Below are 22707 nucleotides of genomic sequence, written 5' to 3'. Positions count from 1 at the left end.
CACCACTCAAAATGTGCAGCTCCATGAGATACACATGCATGCCAAATATCAAGTTGCTATCTTCAATATTGCAAAAGTATTCATAAAATAAGCGATTTGGGCCACATATATTAGACCTCTGACCTTGAAGGATGACCTTGACCTTGGCCTTTCACCACTCAAAATGTGCAGCTCCATGAGATGCACATGCATACCAAATATCAAGTTGCTATCTTCAATATTGCAAAAGTATTTATAAAATAAGCGATTTGGGCCACATATATTTGACCTCTGACCTTGAAGGATGACCTTGACCTTGACCTTTCACCACTCAAAATCTGCAGCTCCATGAGATACACATGCATGCCAAATATCAAGTTGCTATCTTCAATATTGCAAAAGTATTCATAAAATGAGCGATTTTAGCCACATATATTTGACCTCTGACCTTGAAGGATGACCTTGACCTTTCACCACTCAAAATGTGCAGCTTCATGAGATACACATGCATGCCAAATATGAAGTTGCTATCTTCAATATAGCAAAAGTTATTGCAACAGACAGACCAACAGACAGACCAACAGACAGACCAACAGACAGGGCAAAAACAATATGTCCCCCACTACTTTAGTGGGGGACATAAAAACAGTGTTCCTTATGGCAATTGCCGAAATTTCAACGTCAGATGTGGTCTGGTAAAATAGATGTTTGTAGATACAAAATGCTCGTTTTTATTATTGTTTTGCATATCTATTCATACGACACATGAACACTAACATGGTGTTCGTGTGTCGTATGAATAGATATATTCGCGGGAATTAATTGTGGCCACAAATAAATAAAAACGAGCATTTTGTATCTACAAAAATCTATGTAATCATACCACATCTAGCGTTGAAATTTTGGCTATTGCTATAAGGAACACTGATTGTTAAGGTGTTACCTTTATTTTACGAAATACTTAACGAAATTTTCGTTGATTTTGAGCGTTATAGAGACTTTGAATAAGCCTTAGGCTGTTGATGCAATAGAGATAAAATGAATAGGTTTACAATTGTTAAAAAAAAGCCAATGAGGTAAATGAAGTGAACAATGCAGAGTATAATTAGCATAACACTGTCTATCCCTTCTATTTCTTAAGATAATCATTGCACAAAGTGGCAAAAGTTGTATTGGTAAAAGAGGATATAATAAGTTTGTATTAACATAGTTTTGGAACTTGGATTACAGGATGTTAATGCATTCATTATTTAGGATGGATGATAATATTACAAAAACATTGTATCATGTCCAGCTAGTTCAAATAATTATTAGTGGAATTTCTTGCTAGATTTGTAGTACAAAATCGATGTATTCTACAGTACTTTTAATAAACAATGATAAACTCCAGTTGCAAGCAGTTCAGAACTCTTGTAATAACTGCTCCTACTAGAGATGACAAATAGCTCAAAAAGACACCTGTGAACACAATCACACAATACAAAAACGCAAAACATGTCAATAAAACTTGTGTCAAAGCATTGTGATAGCCTACGAAATGAAATAGAGTTCAAAACTGACAAATCTACTGTTTGTTGTTTCTGTGCAGTTACCTTGACTTCAGTGAGGTTCATCTTGCCAGTGTACATGTATTTGAGGAGAGCCTCGAAAGCCTTGGCCGACGTGTCCTGCAGGGGGATCTCGCTGGTTCCTGGCTGAGACTCAAGCAGTCCACCGTACAGCATTGCTCTGCAAATGGACATCAGGGGAATTCATTAAGAAAAGCCTCATACTGAAAAAACATGGTCTAATGCACGTCACACGCTAATCTTTGACAACACTTTACACACACTCATTAAGCCCAATTTTCACATTACAATAGTAGTATATACAGACTGAGCCTTTTATAACTGTTGTGGATGGGTTTTCTGCTCTCAAGTTTAGAAAAGTTTCGTTTTTTTTGCAATCGGCCTTATTTTGGGCAAATCGAATTTTTACAAAAAAATATTAAAAGTCGTACATTTTCATGACCTTACAAAACATTGATACTTCTGACAAATCTTTGAATATGTTGAAATTAGATATTAATAAATGTATAGTTGCTATGGTTACAGACTGTAATTCAAAGTTTTAATCATATGAATGCAGTTAATGCTATTTTATTGTGCAAATTAAATTTAAATAAACTCTGAACTGAGTTCAATCTAATTGAAAAAAGAGGTGACATATTTTTAAAAAGTGGGGAAAACTTTAAAGTGGTTAAAACTTATTTAGCCAGCTGGAACCCAAAGAAAGAAATATCAATGAATGCAGTATGGAGCAACTTATGTTTTGTTTTTCTGTTAATAAATTGCTACAGTGTTTTTGGTTGTCATTTGTTTTGATAACAAAAGGTTAGACTTGTTTAAATTGTTAAGGGCAGGTAAAATTTCAAAACTGACTCTCAAATAATGTTTATGAGTTAATTTTGAAAATTGCGGTTCAAGTTTCTAAGCTTTTCATGAAGAATTATTTTAGAAACATTTATTGTCAGGGGGTTTTCTATCCATTTTGGGAAAAGGAGTCTAGTCGAATTGGGATTTTTAAATCCATAAAAATGACAAATTTTGGAAAAAAAATTCTGGTCCATTTACCATGGGATCAGATCCGTTTTACGTCCTTTTTAAATAGCAGAAAACCCTCTGATTGTTTATCTTGTATGGACAGACAGACAAATTTGCTATAATCTGGTGGCATGAAAAAATAAACTAACAAAATATTACCTGAAGTACTCAGAGCGGGCAGCAAGGATCACTCTGTGAGCTGGAAACCGTCTATCCTCTACAATCAGGGTGATGTCGCTGTACTCTGAGTTGTCAATCAGGTCACCAAGGTTACTTGACAGGGACGTGACATGGTCAATGGAGCCACTTGGGGCCCCTGAGGACCTCATGTGGTTGTAGTCACACATATTCACATTGCCTTTCGACGCCTGCTTCTGCTTGTGTTGTCACTTCAATCACAATTAAATGCATGATAATAAGCCTGTTAAAATAACATTAAAAATACATAGTACTTACTGAGCCGAGGAATGTAAAGACTAGGGATATCTGAGAATGAACATGCTGCTGTTCAAGACAGGAAAAGAAGCATCATACAGACTTAGGTTGATCCTCTGAAGTTTGGACGGCAGGGCTAAAAAATTAAAGGTAGGCAAACTCTTTGGGACAAGTAAAAACTTATCTAACAGAACAAGCAAAAGGGGGCCCTAGGTCAATAAAATGAGACCTAAAGAAACTGAACAGATTCTAAGCAGCTTTTCAATGTGTTCAGGGCCCTCTCTTGCCGCCAGGGGAAGCCACCCACATCCCTCATGAGGGGGAATTTCGCATCGCTTTGGGCAAAAAGGGGAATTTTAGAAGATCTTTTCACCAACCATTCAACACCTAAAATTGCTATATTTTAATGTGATTTACATAAATATACATTTAATCAAAGGTTAGTAGCATGATACAAGCTGGCAACAAAGGTATAAAAGTAAAAAAAATAAATAAAAAATTTAGCTGAAAAAGGGGAAAAAAGTATACTTTTTTCATGGGGGAAGCCGCCGATAATCAGTGGTAAAAATAAAAAAGTGCCAAACGAGGGCCCTGGTGTAAATTCTCCACAACCATTTTAGGAATCTGGGTTTTTTTTACGCGAGTGAATATATAATTTACAGCTAGTTGCAATAATTCAACTCACAGCTTTATAAGTCAAAGGGTTGCTGAGAGTTGCAATGCGCCGTCAATTGTCCAAAGGTGCAAAATTTGATCAATACTGCAAAGGTTAAGGAACACTGATACTGCAAAAACATATCAACATTTGCCTGTCTTAACCACAAACTCATGCAAATGGTACCATTAAAGCAAGAAATAATTGCTTTTTATTTACTTCATTATTCTTTCGTACCCTCTATACACCATATTAGAAAACTGTGGAAATGTTGCAGGCTAAAAGTGTCGCTTTTGGTTAGGTCGCTGTACACCAGGGGTTTCACTGCTGTTCGATTTTTCAAAGTGGCGAATTTCATTACTGACACTATATGAAGTTACTTCTTGTTTTTTTTTTCAATTATAGGAAATCATAGTTATGATATAGTCAATTGCATTAATTTAGTTGTAAGGTTCCTTAAATGATTTTCATTATTAACAAGGTCAGATTAACCGAAGGTTTTTACAGCGGGAAAAAGTGGAGACAATTTTTGCGGGTCAGGGAAACCCTGGTACCCCAATCTTTTGCACATCGTGAAGTTGATGTAATCTAAGTCGATAACGATGTCAAACAGATATTTAATATTTAAACTGTACCAAATTTTAAAATGAAAATGTCAGCAAGAATAATGTGTTGAAACATCATTTTTTTTTTAGGTTGCATGCAAAGGATAATGTCCGTACTGCCCATAGCCTGCCAATCAGGTAATGTGTTTCTGAAGTTTATTCATCGCTTTATTCAAATGGTATCAAACATTGTCTGTCTTTTGATGTGCAAGAAATCTGTGTGCAGAACTGCGATTGTGTTTATGAAGGGGTACATATGGACTCCCAGAGCCGCCATAGCAAAAATTATCAAAGGCTCTGGCAGTCCGTTTATATCATATGGACTTTAGTATGATTCCCTTATTTCGAGCATGACCTAATTTCGATCACTTTGTTTACATTAAGAACGCGGCTCTCGTAATGAGGTCACACGCATGCGCTCCGAGTATTTTGTTTTACTAACATTACTACGCTTTAAAATAATTACAGACACGACTAAAATAAGGAAAAACAAGAGATGTGTTTGTCAGAAACACAATACCCCCTAATGCACCGCTTTTTTTTACCTTTGACCTTGAAGGATGACCTTGACCTTTCACCACTCAAAATGTGCAGCTCCATGAGATACACATGCATGCCAAATATCAAGTTGCTATGTTCAATATTTCAAAAGTTATTGCAAAACTTTACTATATAAAATATTTAAATTCTTGACCTTTGACCTTGAAGGATGACCTTGACCTTTCACCACTCAAAATGTGCAGCTCCATGAGATACACATGCATGCCAAAATATCAAGTTGCTATGTTCAATATTTCAAAAGTTATTGCAAAACTTTACTATATAAAATTTTAAAAAATTTGACCTTTGACCTTGAAGGATGACGTTGACCATTCACCATTCAAAATGTGCAGCTCCATGAGATACACATGCATGCCAAATATCAAGTTGCTATGTTTAATATTTCAAGTTATTGCAAAACTTTACTTTATTAAAATTTTAAATTTTTTACCTTTGACCTTGAAGGATGACCTTGACCTTTCACCACTCAAAATGTGCAGCTCCATGAGATACACATGCATGCCAAATATCAACTTGCTATGTTAAATATTTCAACAGTTTTTGCAAAACTTTACTGTAATATAAAAGTTTTGGGACAGAATGACAGACAGACAGGCCAAAAACAATATACCACCGATCTATCGATCCGAGGGTATAAAAACAGTGGGATGACCTTGACCTTTCACCACTCAAAATGTGCAGCTCCATGAGATACACATGCATGCCAAATATCAAGTTGCTATGTTAAATATTTCAAAAGTTATTGCAAAACTTTACTGTAATATTAAAGTTTTGGGACAGAATGACAGGCCAAAAACAATATATCCCCGATCTATCGATCCGGGGGCATAAAAACAGTTTAATTGCATTTCAAAATCTTACTTCAACTTAAATAATCCAAAATTTAATTAATGTACAAATGTATGCCTTTTCCGTGCATTTTTTCAGTACTCTTCATTAAACTTGCACATAAATTGCAGACCACTGCGCTAGTGTGAACACATACAGTGTTTTTTTGCAATTAAAAATCGAGTCCGGTAACCGGACCCATACCCAATGGAAAATTGTACATATTTTTCCCAAATGGGAGCTAAAAATTCCCAATGGAAGGTTTCCAAAAAAAATAATTTGTATTTTTTATTTTTGTATATCAATATTTTGTTCATCTCCCATCCATATAAGATCAACCTTAGTAAATATAATACTGGACACACTTGTATGCTCAATTTTGAAGCATTTGTTAGCAAAACAACAACAACTCTTATTTCCAAATTTTAGTAAAAACGCCGCGAATTTTCCCAATCCAAAGAGACCGGCCCCATTCCCAAAATGGTGAAAAAAACACTGACATACAGGTTTTTTTATCTGATTTTGGGGAAAGGGCCTGGCCTTTTTTGAGGGGAAAAAAATCACACGAAGTGGCGGATTTTGGGGGAAAAAATCACCCCAAACGCCGGATTTTGGGGAAAATAAGGAGTCTTAAATAATCAATTTAACATATTTTGTTGTTTTTAAAACAAATTCAAGGCAACATATAATTTAATTATTTAATATGTTATATTTTCTACACTGGATCAGGTAAACTTATGTATTTAAAGTTTAAAAAAAAAAAAAAAAACATTTTACGGGAAAAAAATGAAGACTGGGGGAAAATATACCTGCCAAGGGAAAAAAATCTTTTTCCCTATTCCCAGAAAATGTTGCATGGAACAATCTATGCAGGTACATCGCGAAAATGGGTGACTAGGTGACATCCCGTATCCACATGTTCAGTGGGTATACCCTGTCCCGATTGGATTAGAATTTTATCAACTCTTTTAATAGTCACATATATGCCGACATTTTCTTTGTACAAATTGCATTTTTTTTTTCAATTCTTGAGCACTTTTTCGTGTCAATGTTGCTCAGGCCAAAAAAAATTAGGTCCGTTTGGGGTTTTGTTGGAAAAAAAACAGGGTCATAGGTGGAGATTTTTTTGATTTTTTTTTGTCTTTAGGGTACTAGAATGGAAGGCTACTAAAGCTTATTATAACAAATACATGTGAATCTCGCCATGAAAAAACCAGCACAAATGACAAAATTTTCAATTTTTACTTTTTTTCATTTCTTTATCTACGTTCTTTTCCGGTTCCATATATATATAACATGTCATACTTTTCCAACTATAACCTAAACTAATTTACATTTACGTTAACCCGTGTAATTCTAAAGTGAGCGTCATTACGTCGTAATTTGACGCCGCGTCATATTCCTTTTTTTTAACTCACTTCGTTCATATTTTATTTTGAAATGTCCGTTATCATTATTAAAAATTTTAATCATGTTGTGTTTGATACCTATGACGTACATGTGTTACAGTTTGGTTATTTCATATAAAGTGTTAATATTAATTTATGATTTTTCTTCAAGAAAATAAATAACCCAGTTTGTTGGATAATTTAAATGAAATTGGAATGTTGATATTTTTTTGTTTAACAAACAAACATACAGAATCCATAATACATTAACAACAAGACTATTGTCAAGCAATATAAGTCCCCTACCGGCTCCACCATTGTTAGAAATTCCAGATTTTTTATATTGTTGCCATAGCAACCGGAATTTTTAACGTAGGAACAAAATGAAATGACGTGCATAATGTCCATATTGCCATCTATCCATGTTTCAGGTTTCATGAAAAAATATTAAGAACTTACAAATTTATCATAGGATCCAGAAAACCACAATTTTCAGCAGTATTTCTAGTCTTTGTGTTGCCATAGCAACCATAATTTTTGACGTAGGAACGAAATGAAATGACGTGCATAATGTCCATATTGCCATCTATCCATGTTCCAAGTTTCATGAAAAAATATTAAGAACTTTAAAAGTTATCGCAGGATCCAGAAAAACACCATTTTCAGCAGTATTTCTAGTCTATTTGTTGCCATATGAACCATAATTTTTGACATATGAACGAATTGAAATTACGTGCATAATGTCCATATTGCCATATATCCATGTTCCAAGTTTCATGAAAAAATATGAAGAACTTTTAAAGTTATCGCATGATCCAGAAAAGTGTGACGGACAGACTGACAGACAGACAGACTGACGGAGCGCACAGCATAAGTCCCCTCCGATGAAACCAGTAGGGGACTAATAACTGGTTAAATCAACCCTTAGCACAGTTCGAGCAGTAAACATGTCACATTCTGTCTAACACGCGAAGCCTTCCTGACCCCGAGCTGACAATAGAGGTCGCACGTTATCACGCAAGTAGTCGCACCGTGCTGCAGATAATCCAGGAGCGAGCAGCTGCACTGTTCGTGCAGAGGAAACCTGGGTTCTTCAATAAACACAAAGAGGTCTCTTCACCGTCGCTGCATGTCTTCGCCATGACAACACCGGGGTAAGCAGACGACATTCGGAAGTACTGATATTTCCTGCAGTGGAAGGACACATTTTATTATTTGTATTTTGTCCAAATCAGTAGGATTGTTATTAAACTATTTTGATTAATATACCAGTAAATTTTCTGCAATGTAATGACTGCTACATACCGCATGCCAGGTAGCGCATTGTAGTGTTCGCCTAGAAACGACTTCCAGTTACGCCAGCACCACGCTGGGTATCGAACTGCAGCGTTGGTGCTGCTCGATCCATCCACAACGGCTGCCAACTCGTCCATTGTATCTATGTCGCTTCGTCTGTAAGCCTTTTTAACACAGGCAAACCCGCTGTCTACGTGACAACGCGCGTGGCCTAAACATAAAAATAAGTCTTAAATTATTTTTTTAATAAAATAAAAGTGTTATGACTGATTGTTTTCTATGGATAAGTAAACACAAAAATATTTTCTTTACCGGGAATCTGCATCAGGAACTCGATGGTGTCCTGCTGACTTGTCATGACACGCCACAGGAAATATCCAATGACGTACCTGTTTTTATTCTGTCCTGAAAAAGAATATAGCACATATTGTATTCAGTTATGAATAGACACTTAGAAATTCTCCAAGCATTGTGTTGTTTTGTAAAAAAATCGAATGTATAAATAATATAACTTTTATATTGTTTAGGTGGTAATTCGGATCACCCGTGTGGTATTTTTATTCAAAAAAGCGTATTCATAATATAAAGCATAGTTGACATAGTAGCGCTTCGTAGCTTACAAGAGCTATTCAAATCTTAATACCATACAAAACAAATGTAGAACTTAAACTGTTATACACATTAAATACGCCCGTGTTGTTAATTACCTGGACAGTTATCGGCATGAATAATGAACAACCTAGATGGATTTGCCGTTGTTTCCAGTGCCCAATCTATCATGGAAAGCACTGCGTTTGGGCCGTGCGTCATCTTGCCATCTTTCCCAGGGGTTTCGTTCTCGTTGATTAGAAAGTTCAGTTGTTTATCGCCACTTTTGCGGAAACCAAAGATCTGCACTTCTCTGAGTGTCATGAAATATATTTGGCCCGTCTGTCTGCCGTAGTGTGGTAAACTTACACTCTGACTTTAGTCAAAGGTGAAGTGGCAATATCGCACGGGGTCAGAAACGGCCATCTGAACACAGTTTAAGTACACGTTTCTTTCCTGTAAAATATGAGCATGCATTATTGTCAACACCTATTATCATATTGGTATTCGTGTTATCACTGAAATTTTTAATAACACCAGCAAAAGATGAGAATAAAACATTTAATTATTACTTATATGTGTAGGCTAACAATTAATTAAGTTGTATTACAAATAACAACCTTGCGAGCGTCAGTGCTGTGCGTCTCCATTGCTGTCAGTGCATGTAGCTTCTCGTCTTCTGTCACAGCGCCGACGATGTCCCTTCGAAGTCGCTCGCACGTGCCGCAAAAGTCCTCTCTTGGTTTTGCAATTTTAATGTGCAGAACGCAGTGCAACCAGATGCTTTTGAATGCCGAAATTTGCACGCACCGCACATTTCGCTCTACACAAGCAGCGCTATATTGCGCATGTAAATGCAATTTTGTTGTGCTTGATGGAAGGAAGACGATTGGAATATTGTCTTTTCCCCTTGGGGCTGCTGGGTATGGCAGTCCGATTTCTTGGGATGTGTTCATGATGAACTGCACAGTCTAATTTACATCATCAAACATTAGTGCGTGTTTAGGTTTTCGCCCTCTGTTCCCGTGCGTTCTCGGTGTACAATCACCCTGATTAACTGTCTGTATCAGTGCATATAGAACAGCACATTTTACGTCAAAAAACAGCAAAAAAGTTTCCCTACACACTGAAGCACCATTAATTGCAAAGTGTGTGCGCACGCGAGAACGTTTCTTCCCTCTCTTAGTGCTAGAAGAGGTATACGAACAATTACTTAAAATTCCCATAAGGAACATTTCTTTTTCATCTTTACTCTTCTCACCCCTGTCTAAAATGGACTGATACATTGAAGATGGCGTGAAGTTCTTATGACAATGCCTGCCACATCCACATCCCTTCATGAAATGCTCTACAGCTAACCTATCAGGGTCACACTCTCCTTGTTCATGTATGCCAGCGCTTGTTATGTTGTGAACATGGTTTTCATCTTCTGACAGTCATTGACCATGGATTTGATCGTCTTTGTTGTCGCAATCGTTGTCATCACTCGCATCAATATTTTCTCTCACCATAGACCTCACACGACCCTGACAGATGTCGGCGAAGCTGCTAGTATCCACGTCGCTCTCGTCACTCGCCTCCAATGTCTGGGAACAAATGGGTGTACTCGCCGGGTTACGACCAAAGTGGTCTGAGATGATACTTTCCAAATCCTAAAATATTTAAATACGCTTTAATCAATTGATAATTTATGTATATCAGTATATTTAAAGCAACAATTAAGTGGCAATTTAATAATAATTGTATTCTATAACATGTACATACTAACACAAAAAATGTAGGACTTATACGATTCAAACCAATGCTTAGATCAATCAAAACAGCATTTACTGATTTAGCGTACTGCCTTACCGACTGCGCTATTTACTCTCAGTAGAGTGATGACGTATTGTACTATCTAAATATATCCATACGGTATGTTGCAAAAATATTATTTTGAATAGGCTATCCACATAAAAATAAAACATCATTAACTAACAGCTTATTAATCTTAACTAACATCTTATTAATCTGTCCATTTATGCTACTTAAACTTTAGATTTTACTTATTATGGCTAGTAGTAGTCATATGCTTTTTTAATATTATTGTAAACACACATTTAACATGATTTAAATATGCGATAAACTTAAATTGTCAAACAACAACACATATTTACACAATAAATAATGTTTTCAAAATATCGTAATGCTCTGACACTATTTTACGACCAACCAAAGTTTCTTTTATTCACTGATCCAGTGCAAAACACTAGGCCTACATGACGTGTTTTTAAATCATGTTTAAATAAACAATGTTAAAACAAGTATAGTCAGTGGCGATTGTGCGAAAACATAATTTAAATAAATCTATACAGTGTTAAGGCTCTTACCTCAAGTTCGGCATCCATTCCATAAGTTTTTAACTTTCAAACGAAATCAAACACACGTGTACACATATATCTCACGCAAATCAATTTTTCTCAGAAAATTAGGACGTAATGAAAATGACGATTTGCCAATGACGTCATCGATGTCATTTGTGCTGGTTTTCTCATGGCGCGATTCATGTTTATATATGCTTTATTCGCCTGATATTACATCTTATATGAACGAAAATGAACATTTTTATTTTTTTTGGGGGACCCCAATAAAAAGTTGAGGGTTGGCGCCAATTCGGGAGACCCAAAACAGACCCTTTTTTTTGGCCTCAACATAAGATCGACCGATAACACAGAAACTTGTTAATTGGTAAATAGAAGTAATAAAAAAAAAAAAATTAATCTTTCAGCTTCTCTAAATTTGTTCTGTGAATCGAATTTTCGAAGTTTTGTTGACCTCATGCATATTGCAATTTAGTACTTTCGCTTTTCAGATCTGAGCTGTTGACTCAAGGTAAACAACGCGTGTAGTGTATGTCATTTGAGGGTGTGTATGGAACTATTGGCTTTGCATGGTTAAACACGCTGTAAATTAACAATTTCGACATGGATTTAACGCGAATGAAAAAAATCTTTTTCGGCACATCGTTTATTAAGGCATTGATTGAATTAATTCCGAAATTATTTAAGTTGTTTCCTTAACTGCTCGACTCAAGGTAATTGGAGGATACATTTACAGCATACATAGTTAGTTTAAACCTATTTATTTTAGCTCGATTGCATAGAAAGTAATTCCTACTTATTTGAAATGCTCTCGAGTCCGTTTCCGGGGCCTAGAACCAGTACTTGGTGTCTGTATGGGAGATCGAAAGAACGCTCCCACAGCGGTGATCGAACCCGTGACCTCCCGGTCGCTAGGCGGACACCATATCCATTACACCACGGCGACCTTACAGCATACATATTGAAGCTGTGAATTGAAGCTCAGAATTTGTTTACTGTTTGGTTAGATTGGACCAGTCTTCTTGATGAATGTTCGAAACTTATGAAGTTACTTATTCAAGTTATTGACTTGACAATTTAAATCTTACCAATTTACACGTTAAAAACTTAAGTCAGGTTCTTGACATTCCTTTTAATGGTCTACCATAAAGCAAGCACGAACGATGCTCATTAACAGACATTAATTTAAATAGAAGTAGTATAACAAAAAATATGCAACTTTAATACATGCCTCTCTGAAGTTCAACAATCCTTGATTTTATTACTATTTTAACCTTTTTGTAATAAAGTTTTAACACAAACAGTACGACTTCCGGTGTTGTCTAAATCCAAGCTATTATGGATTACCTGCCCCTGACACTTAAGTATTAGTACGACGGGAACCAGAATAAATCCAAGCCTGAAACTAAACACTACAAGACATGGCAAGGTACCAAAGGTAAAAACGATCCTCCACAATAACTACTTCGCTTCAAAACAATTTGTAACAGTTCAAGTACAATTTTTACTGGGAACATAACAATAAAATACATTGATAACTATCCTGACAGAGGTTCATCATCAACATCTACATCTACATGTTTACGTCCTAACAATCGATTGCCAATTATCACTGGGCGGAGCTGTCAGAGAAACAGTTGCTAAAAAGAAATGTTTACAGTAAAAGGTAAAAACAGTATTTTACAGATAAAATAGGGCAGCAGATAGATTCCATTTTGACCACCGCCAGCCTCTCTGTGAAGATATCGAGGCTGGGGCTAGATTTGACATACCAGTAGGTTGGTAGAGTATTCCAGAGTCTTATCATCATATATGGTCCTAGTGAAGTAAGAGTAATTTAAGAATGGTACTGAGTATGGGACTAAGGGATGTTCATATTTCTAGTGGGGATAAGATGATGTTGATCGACTGCAACAGTTGGGCCCTTACTTTATAGAACATGACCAGGGAGTTATTTGATCTTCTATATTGGAGACACTTTCCATTTTGTAGCATGAGGGTAACACTGCTTGTGTAACTGTAGTTATTGAGAACGTATATATTTAGCGGCTGAACTTGGACACCTTCTAATTTGTTGTTAAAGGTTTTCTTCCATGGACGCCAAAAGCTGCGCAGTACTCAGTTGGGGGTGGACGTAAACTTGTATTATATGCAGCAGTTTAAACCTTTTGATTGTCAGTTTTGACATTTCGTTTGATGAATCGTTGAATCATCATCATCATCACCACCACCACCACCATCATCATCATCGTCGTCGTCGTCGTTCTCATCATCATTATCATCATCATCATCACCACCCTTAACCGGTTTAGCCCTTTTGGGGAAATAAGGGACGACGACACAAAAATCCTCATCCAGTCAGGTAGGTTGTGTGCTGATTAGAGTAATTCATCCATGGGAAGGGATTTCCTCTCTTTAACATTATCCATCAAGATTTTCTTCTGACGGCCTCGACGTCGACCTCCCTCTAGCGTGCCATGGAGAACAGTCTTGCACAGAGAGTCGTGCCTGGTGACGTGTCTATACCAATCCAACTTGAAATCGTCGTTTGACGGTCGCCTGTATGGGCTCATGTGGACCAACCAATGTTCCGGACGTACTCGTTGGTCTTGTGCTCCGTATAGAAGATGCGGAGCAGTCTTCGGAGACATTTATTTTCATATACCTGTAGCCTGCGTTCTGTGTCCGCGTGAAGCGTCCAGGTCTCGCAGCCGTAGAGTAGGATGGGGACTTCGAGAACATCCATTAGGACCAATATAAAGTATCGGAAATTCTCGCCGCGAATATAAGATCTGCATCACGTGACATAAATCAGACAGTCGTTGATCTCCCTCTGTTATCTACGGAATACCGTTAGGCCATCATGGTTACACATTAAAATCCAGAGTGCGATAGTTCGATGGCGAAAATGAGATAGTTCGATGGCGACAAAGCGATAGTATGATGGCGACCATGCGATGTGCGATGGGGAAAATGCGACAACGCGATAGTACAAAATGCGACAACGCGAAAGTACGATGGCGACAATGCGATTGTACGATGGCGACAGTGCGACAATACGATGGCGACAGTGTGATAGTACGATGGCGACAATGCGATAGTGCAATTATACGATGACGACAGTGTGGCAATACGATGGCAACAGTGCGATAGTACGATGGTGACAATGCGATAATACGACGACAGTACGAAAACGCGATCGTACGATGGCTACAATCCGATAGTACGATATGGCGACAATGCGATGATACGATGGCGACAGTACGATATGACTATCGCATTGTCGCCATCGTACTATCGCATTGTCGCCATCGTATAATCGCGTTGTCGCATGTCGCCATCGTGCTTTCGCATTGTCGCCATCGTACTATCGCATTGTCGCAATATCGTACTATCGCACTATCGCATTGTCGCCCTCTGGATTTTAATGTCTAACCACGATGGCACTATCGTTATTCCGTAGTTATCTGACGATATCATTCGCTATGGCTGCATGTCCGTCCGCTTGATTCCAATACACAAAATTTCGTGACTTCACACAATATAACTGAAAACATGCGAAACATAAAAAATTTCGATATTTATAGAAGCGTTGATATTTTAAAAGTGATTTAAAACTAAAACATACTAGAATTGAAAAATATGTGGCTGTGAACCAATATTAAGCCACAATGCGTAATGATAGTATTTAAGGCAGAATTAGCTTTTTTACAAGTACACCTTTCAATACGCCATTCGCTTAAATTTAGATTATCTAAAAGAATATATCTGCCTCTGCCTAAAACTTTATTCTTTCTTTATAAATACTTCTGATTTACAGAGCATTTTAAATCAAGGATGTGTAAAACGGCAAATCTTCGTAACATTTTAGGCCGATGCAGATTTTCTTTTTGGAAAGTACATATCCGCCTTTGCCTTAAACTGTTTTGTTTCTTTACGAATACTTGTGATTTACATATCACTTTTAATGGAGAGTAAGTTGGTTCCTTTTTCCTAGTTCCTTATTCCTTATTCGAATACGGAATAAGGAACAGTTCCTTATTCCTTATTCACGATTCCTTATTCGAATAAGGAATAAATAACGGTTCCTTATTCCTTATTCACGCTTAACATATTTGACTAAGCTTTTTAAGAAAAATAATGCAAACAATTCTCAATTAAATCAAAGCTAAATAACAAGAATACATTTAATTTGTGTATAACGATACATATTCATGTTTCTTCTCAGCGTTTTAATAGGATTTTTTGAATAACCCGAGCCGGCATTATCTACTTCGAATTCTAACTTCAAATAAACCAAACCTTAAGCCTGTATACTTATTTAACATTTATGTGATATAAAAATGCAATCTAGTACATTTCCTAATTTTTGTTTTCATTTAAACTCAATTTCCTTTTTCGCGGCCGAATAAGGAAACGGGAACCAGTTCCTTATTCCGTATTCAAGCCGAATAAGGAACCTGCATTTTTTTACTTTAACATCAATGAAAATGATCAAAATTGTTCAACATATAAATGAACATCATTATATACATGTGTATACATAGGTTGGATATTTAAAATACGCATTGCAATACATTTCTACTAAGTTTTAAGTAATGATAAACCAGTTCCTTATTCAGTTTGAATAAGGAATAAGGAACTGGTTCCTTATTCCTTATTGAAATCGAATAAGGAACTGGAATGTACTTACTATAAATAATAAATCAAAATCGAATAAGGAACGGCATTTTCTTACTTAAACATCAATGAAAATGATCAAAAGTGTTCAACATATAAATGAATATCATTATATACATGTGTATACATATGTTGGATATTTAAAATACGCATTGCAATACATTTCTACTAAGTTTTAAGTAATGATAAACCAGTTCCTTATTCAGTTTGAATAAGGAATAAGGAACTGGTTCCTTATTCCTTATTGACATCGAATAAGGAACTGGAATGTACTTACTATAAATAATAAATCAAAATCAAATAAGGAACGGCATTTTCTTACTTAAACATCAATGAAAATGATCAAAATTGTTCAACATATAAATGAATATCATTATATACATGTGTATACATAGGTTGGATATTTAAAATACGCATTGCAATACATTTCTACTAAGTATTAAGTAATGATAAACCAGTTCCTTATTCAGTTTGAATAAGGAATAAGGAACTGGTTCCTTATTCCTTATTGAAATCGAATAAGGAACTGGAATGTACTTACTATAAATAATAAATCAAAATCGAATAAGGAACGGCATTTTCTTACTTAAACATCAATGAAAATGATCAAAATTGTTCAACATAAAAATGAATATCATTATATACATGTGTATACATAGGTTGGATATTTAAAATACGCATTGCAATACATTTCTACTAAGTTTTAAGTAATGATAAACCAGTTCCTTATTCAGTTTGAATAAGGAATAAGGAACTGGTTCCTTATTCCTTATTGAAATCGAATAAGGAACTGGAATGTTCTTACTATAAATAATAAATCAAAATCGAATAAGGAACGGCATTTTCTTACTTAAACATCAATGAAAATGATCAAAAATGTTCAACATATAAATGAATATCATTATATACATGTGTATACATAGGTTGGATATTTAAAATACGCATTGCAATACATTTCTACTAAGTTTTAAGTAATGATAAACCAGTTCCTTATTCAGTTTGAATAAGGAATAAGGAACTGGTTCCTTATTCCTTATTGAAATCGAATAAGGAACTGGAATGTACTTACTATAAATAATAAATCAAAAACGAATAAGGAACGGCATTTTCTTACTTAAACATCAATGAAAATGATCAAAATTGTGCAACATATAAATGAATATCATTATATACATGTGTATACATAGGTTGGATATTTAAAATACGCATTGCAATACATTTCTACTAAGTTTTAAGTAATGATAAACCAGTTCCTTATTCAGTTTGAATAAGGAATAAGGAACTGGTTCCTTATTCCTTATTGAAATCGAATAAGGAACTGGAATGTACTTACTATAAATAATAAATCAAAAACGAATAAGGAACGGCATTTTCTTACTTAAACATCAATGAAAATGATCAAAATTGTGCAACATATAAATGAATATCATTATATACATGTGTATACATAGGTTGGATATTTAAAATACGCATTGCAATACATTTCTACTAAGTTTTAAGTAATGATAAACCAGTTCCTTATTCGGTTTGAATCGGGAATAAGGAGCTGGTTCCTTATTCCTTATTCAAATCGAATAAGGAACTGGCATTTCCATGCTAAACAAATAAATTAAAATGGACCAAAGAGACCAATTAATCAATGAAAATCATTGTAAATATAGGTCGCGTATCAAAATATGTACTGCAGAACATTCCTACTTAGGTTTTTGTTAAATGATAACCCAGTTCCTTTTTTTTCTTCCTAATAAGGAAAAATTAGCAGCCAGTTGCACTTACTTCGGAAAAAGAGGACTGGTAATCAAAAAGACCAGCGCCATTTCTTTAGTTCCCGCGACCTTTTATCGTGCGCCAATCTTTACGGTCGCCGGATATACCGTTGGCATCCAAGATCGAAAAAACGCGTTTTCAGTGAAAGAAAACCTATTTAATTAGAAACACTCAATAAGAGCTTGAGAACGCATTTGTCTTTAAATTGAAAAAAAAAACACAAAAAACGGGGACATCTCTACGAAACTTTCCAGACTACTAGAGGCATCTAGGCCGCTCCTTCCGGTGCAGACATTTTTTATGGTGACGTCAGTGACGTCGCACTGACGACAACGCTGTTCGCAATTTTGGCATTCTGTTCGAATACAGAGCTCAACTGTTAAGCTAAAAACGGCGAAGGACTCTCAACCATTGAGACTATCGCCGTTCTTTAGATACCACGGTCAATAATCGTGTGCCGAGGTTGAAGGTCGCCGTATTTACCGTTGGTCTGCATGAGCGAGAAAACGCGTATTTGCATTTAAACAAATCTATGAAGAAAAAAACACTATTACAGCTAGTATGCGCGCAGGTGTTTGAATTTTAAATAAAATTAAATATTGAGGCATCTCATGGAAACTGTCCAGTCTTCTTGAGGCACCTGGACCGCTGCTTCCGGTGCAGTCTTGCTGTTTTGTGACGTATTAAAATCTCTTTGCATCTTAATCATATCTCTTCGTAACTGTTTACGTTAAGAACGGAATGAGATATCTAAAACATGCTTAGTAATGAGATATCGTATAGTCTTGGCCCAAGGTAAGGGTCAGATAAAACTTAAAGAACTGTATCAGAGATATAAATAAAAAATCTTACATTAAACAGAGCCAATAGTAACGAACATAAAGTTGCGCTTTGCGAGAATGATCCGAATTTAAGTATCCGAAGTTATAGTCTCTGAATAAGGAATTGGGTAATAAGTTAGTTCCTTATTCAGAAGCCTGTATTTCGGACGATCACTTTCGGATATTTTATTTTTCAGATGTTGTGTGTGTTACTTCAGCTTGATTATGTTGTATGAATGTATTCTGTCACATTTCTATTGTATATTCTATTAGACGATACACGCTGAAAACAAGTATTATGAAGAAGATAATTAGGAAATGAAATTGTCTTACTCAAACATAAATTAAAATTAACCAAATAATACTAAATATCAATGAAATGATGGTAGATGTAAAAAAAAATAATATTGCAATACATTGCTGCTAAATTTTATTTAATGAGAATCTAGTTCCTTATTCGGTTTGAATAAGGAATAAGGAACTGGTTCCTTGTTCCGTATACAAAACGAATAAGGAACTGGTATTTTCTGATTAAAAACCTTAATCAAAATGAACCAAAGAAACCAATAAATCAATGAAAAGCATTTTAAACGTAGGTTGTATATCAAAAACTTTAATTGCAGTACACCTGTTCTAAGTTTTATATAATGATATTCCGTTCCTTATTCGGTTTGAATAGGGAATAAGGAACTGGTTCCTTATTCCTTATTCAAATCGAATAAGGAACTGGCATTGTCTTGCTAAAAAAATAATTGAAAAATAACCAAAGAGACCAATTATTCAATGAAAATCATTGTAAATATAGGTCGCGTATCAAAATATGTATTGCAGTATATTCCTACTTATGTTTTTGTAAAATGATAACCCAGTTCCTTTTTTTCTGAATAAGGAAAAAGTAGCCAGTTGCACTAACTTCGGAAAAATAAAACTGGTTATCAAATAGACCAGCGCCATTTCTTTGGTGCCCTCGACCTTTTATCGTGCGCCAATGTTTAAGGTCGCCGGATATACCGTTGGAACACAAGATCAGAAATCGCGTTTTCGGTGATAGAAAATCTATTTAAATGGAAACACTCAATTACAGTTTGAGTACGCATTTGTGTTTAAATTGAAAAAACAAAATACGGAGGCATCTCATCGAAACTTTCCAGACTACTAGAGGCACCTGGGTCGCTGCTTCCGGTGCAGTCTCGCTTTTATGTTGAAGGCAGTGACGTCGCACTGACGACAACGCTGTTCGAAATATTGGCATATGCGCATATTATTTAATATTACATGCATTTTCATTTAAAAATTATTATTTTTAATTGATAAAACTAGTTTCACTGTTAAAATAAAATTAGTTTATTGAAAATTCATTGAATATTCTGTAAAATAATGTGATCAGAACCAATTAAAAACATGACTCGGGGTCAAAGGGGGCAGGTTTGGATCTTAGTGCGGCAAGGTACTGAGACACTCTGTTATAATTGACAGGCCTAGCCATGAGGATCACTAATCGTATAATTCGAATTAATCTTTATTTTGAACTTAACTATTTCAAACTTATAATACAATAACTTGTGTAGTAAAATTGTGATTTACCTATCAACAAATCAAGCTTTCCTTTGTCAAGGACCGCTTTGTGCTCATCATCCGGGCGCGCACACAGAGCAAATATAAAAAAGTTCATTTTTTCACAACTTGTTTTTTCATTCATGTAACAGTCTGTGCTTTCTTGCAAACAAATTCTTCAATTGTGACGTGGCTTTTGAGGTCCGAGATGGGAAAATTTGTTATGCCACCAGCAACCTTTCTCACTAATGCTATGACATAATCTGAAAATGAAATGTTAATTTAAGTACTTACTATATATTTTAAAGAAATTTGTGTATTTCATTTTAGTTTCAAACTGTTTTGTTTTTCCTTCAGATGCCCGTCTACTTTTCATCATCCTTTTACATTTCCCACTGGGACAGTACACAAATACAATTACAATTATATCAGTTAATAATCTAAATAATAGAGGAATGAAGGAGTAAAAATACAAACCTTTTATGCTGTTCTGCAGTATTCCAAAAACACAGGAATTTGGTGAGACCAAATCACAGTTAAACCTGAGCCAATTTGAACCTCTTTTGCAACAATCTTATTTTTCATTTCCACATTATGTGTATTAAATACAAATTGTTTTTGACACAGTACTCCCTGCAAGACATTTTTTCACTACAGTTTAGTCCTCATTTTGCTTAAGCATTATACTGACAATTTAGTTCCGAGTCAGTAATTTGCTTAACCGCTCGTTTTCAAACAGCAACTTCTACCACTCACTTCCTGTACCACTGAACCAATCCACTGAAGCCTGATAAGCCCAGATGTTTTATAAACATGTACATATGTGACTCAGCATTTGGTGAATATTGAATGGGCAGCACAATACCTGAGATCAACTCAGCTGGTTGTCAGTGTTTATCTGAGTGTACATGTTTATGGTCTTTTCAGACTGGGGAAATCTTAATTACTATAAAAAAAATAATTTATAGAGTAACATGGAGAGAAACTGCATTCATATTGATGATATAAACAAATAATATTAAACTAGACTGTAAGTGGAAACTGTAAAAGTCAGCAATAGATAAAATATATTTAATTAAAATGTGTTATTGTTATCTCCTATTTTTTTTACCAGCAATATTGCCAATAATAATGCAAAATCTAAGAGTATAATTCATGATCACAAGTTCACAAGTCTGTCTCCTTTTCAGCTTCTCACAAATTAAGTATAAAAATACTACAAAAAATGTTTTAGAATCTGAACATGAAAATCATAAATTAGATCAAAGCTTTATGCTGAATTAATTATACTGTGACTGAAATAGTTGTGTCTATAATGAATGTTCATTGATTGTACAAATGTATAAATAAAATTAAATATTTTTATTTAAAAACGTTTATTTAAAGTTATCAGTAACTGGTAATATTTTGTTCAGTACTTTGGTTTAAATTAAATTTATTAAGTTATTGTTCAGCTTCATAGAAATTAGAAAAGTCCAATATTACTCTCTGTAAAAACTACTAAGTTCAAAATTCCGTCATGTGGCTTCACAAATATTTTATAAGTATGGAATTCTGCCCCACGAAAGAAACAAAGTGCAAAATTCCGTCCACAAATCACCATCATACAAATTTTAAGTATAAAAATACGCCCGGATTTGTTTTACGCCCAGAAAAAACAGTTGAATTACGCCCAGAAATAATTTTAGTTCCGGGCGTAAAACTCATTCCGCCAGTTGTACGGGCGTAATTCCAACAATACGTGCCAATTCCGCCCCGATTACGCCCGGAATCCGCCCCATTATTTCGTACGGGCATCTTAAAATTATCTGATATTTGGCGTGTCAGCGTTTTTGATTTGTGTTTTCTTTTTATTTATTTCTAGTTTGCTGAAAACTTCCTTAACTGTGAAAGTTTCAAGTTCACATGGTCCCGGAGGGATATTGACCTAGTGCGAAGGTCACTAGGTCAATATATATTGTCCTTAGCAGGTAATAATATTTTAATGTAAATGATTAACAGTGTTTAAATAAAGTAATTAGTTATGAATGAAGAATATTATTACGTAATGACCCAATGACACCTGATCACTTCAGACAAGTTTGGGTAATGTTTGATAATTTTACTCTAGGTTATATTTATGTACATAAAGTATTAATGAGGTAATATTTTGTGATAAGAGCGTGTTTTGATATTCCTACTATCAAATATTTTTTAAACTTTAATTATGCTAATCTTACCATTCCAATTCAAGTTATACTTGAGTTTGTATGAACCTTTTTATGAGGGGTATATTGTTTTTTGCCTGTCTGTCATTGTATGTGTGTGTTTGTGTGTGTATGTGTGTCTGTCCAAAAACTTTAACCTTGGTCATAACTTTTGCAATATTGAAGATAGCAACTTGATATTTGTCATGCATGTTTATCTCATGGGGCTGCTCATTTTGAGTGGTGAAAGGTCAAGGTCATCATTCAAGGTCAAAGGTCAAATAATGTAAATGATTAACAGTGTTTAAATAAAGTAATCAGTTATGAATGAAGAATATCATTACATAATGACCCAATGACACCTGATCACTTCAGACAAGTTTGGGTAATGTTTGATAATTTTACTCTAGGTTATATTTATG

At 35.2% G+C, this 22707-nt stretch overlaps 2 protein-coding genes across 3 annotated transcripts in view; both read right to left on the bottom strand.

Annotated features, from left to right (window-relative positions):
* The window catches only part of LOC127866959 (BTB/POZ domain-containing protein 9-like), a 33647-nt gene extending 20980 nt beyond the window's left edge, over nt 1-12667 (bottom strand). For both annotated transcript variants that reach the window (XR_008043183.1, XM_052407824.1), the window contains exons 1-3: nt 12509-12667; nt 2721-2950; nt 1572-1707 (exon numbers count right to left, since the gene is read on the bottom strand). Coding sequence is in view for 1 of the 2 variants with exons in the window: in XM_052407824.1 (XP_052263784.1) it covers nt 1572-1707; nt 2721-2908 (324 nt within the window). In the remaining variant the exon portion in view is untranslated. The remainder of the gene's footprint in view (nt 1-1571; nt 1708-2720; nt 2951-12508) is intronic.
* On the bottom strand, nt 6972-10769 carry LOC127866964 (uncharacterized). The gene is made up of 5 exons (XM_052407841.1): nt 9538-10769; nt 9037-9373; nt 8642-8734; nt 8339-8540; nt 6972-8221 (listed from the first exon to the last, which is right to left on the bottom strand). The coding sequence occupies exons 2-5, from the start codon at nt 9239-9241 to the stop codon at nt 8047-8049; spliced, it is 675 nt and encodes a 224-aa protein (XP_052263801.1). The 5' UTR covers nt 9242-9373; nt 9538-10769; the 3' UTR covers nt 6972-8046.
* Nucleotides 12668-22707: the final 10040 nt, after the last annotated feature.

This window comes from Dreissena polymorpha, chromosome 2 (genome assembly GCF_020536995.1).
Source record: "Dreissena polymorpha isolate Duluth1 chromosome 2, UMN_Dpol_1.0, whole genome shotgun sequence".
NCBI lineage: Eukaryota > Metazoa > Mollusca > Bivalvia > Myida > Dreissenidae > Dreissena > Dreissena polymorpha.
The sequence above is the reverse complement of the archived record's forward strand: the minus strand, read 5'-3'. Positions and strand labels throughout refer to the sequence as shown.

Coding starts and splice junctions, on each gene's coding strand:
- LOC127866964 (XM_052407841.1), bottom strand. CDS start 9,241: ATGACACTCAGAGAAGTGCAGATCTTTGGTTTCCGCAAAAGTGGCGAT. Junction 8,541..8,641: donor GTTCCTGATGCAGATTCCCG/GTAAAGAAAATA, acceptor TTTTATGTTTAG/GCCACGCGCGTTGTCACGTA. Junction 8,222..8,338: donor AATGCGCTACCTGGCATGCG/GTATGTAGCAGT, acceptor CTTCCACTGCAG/GAAATATCAGTACTTCCGAA.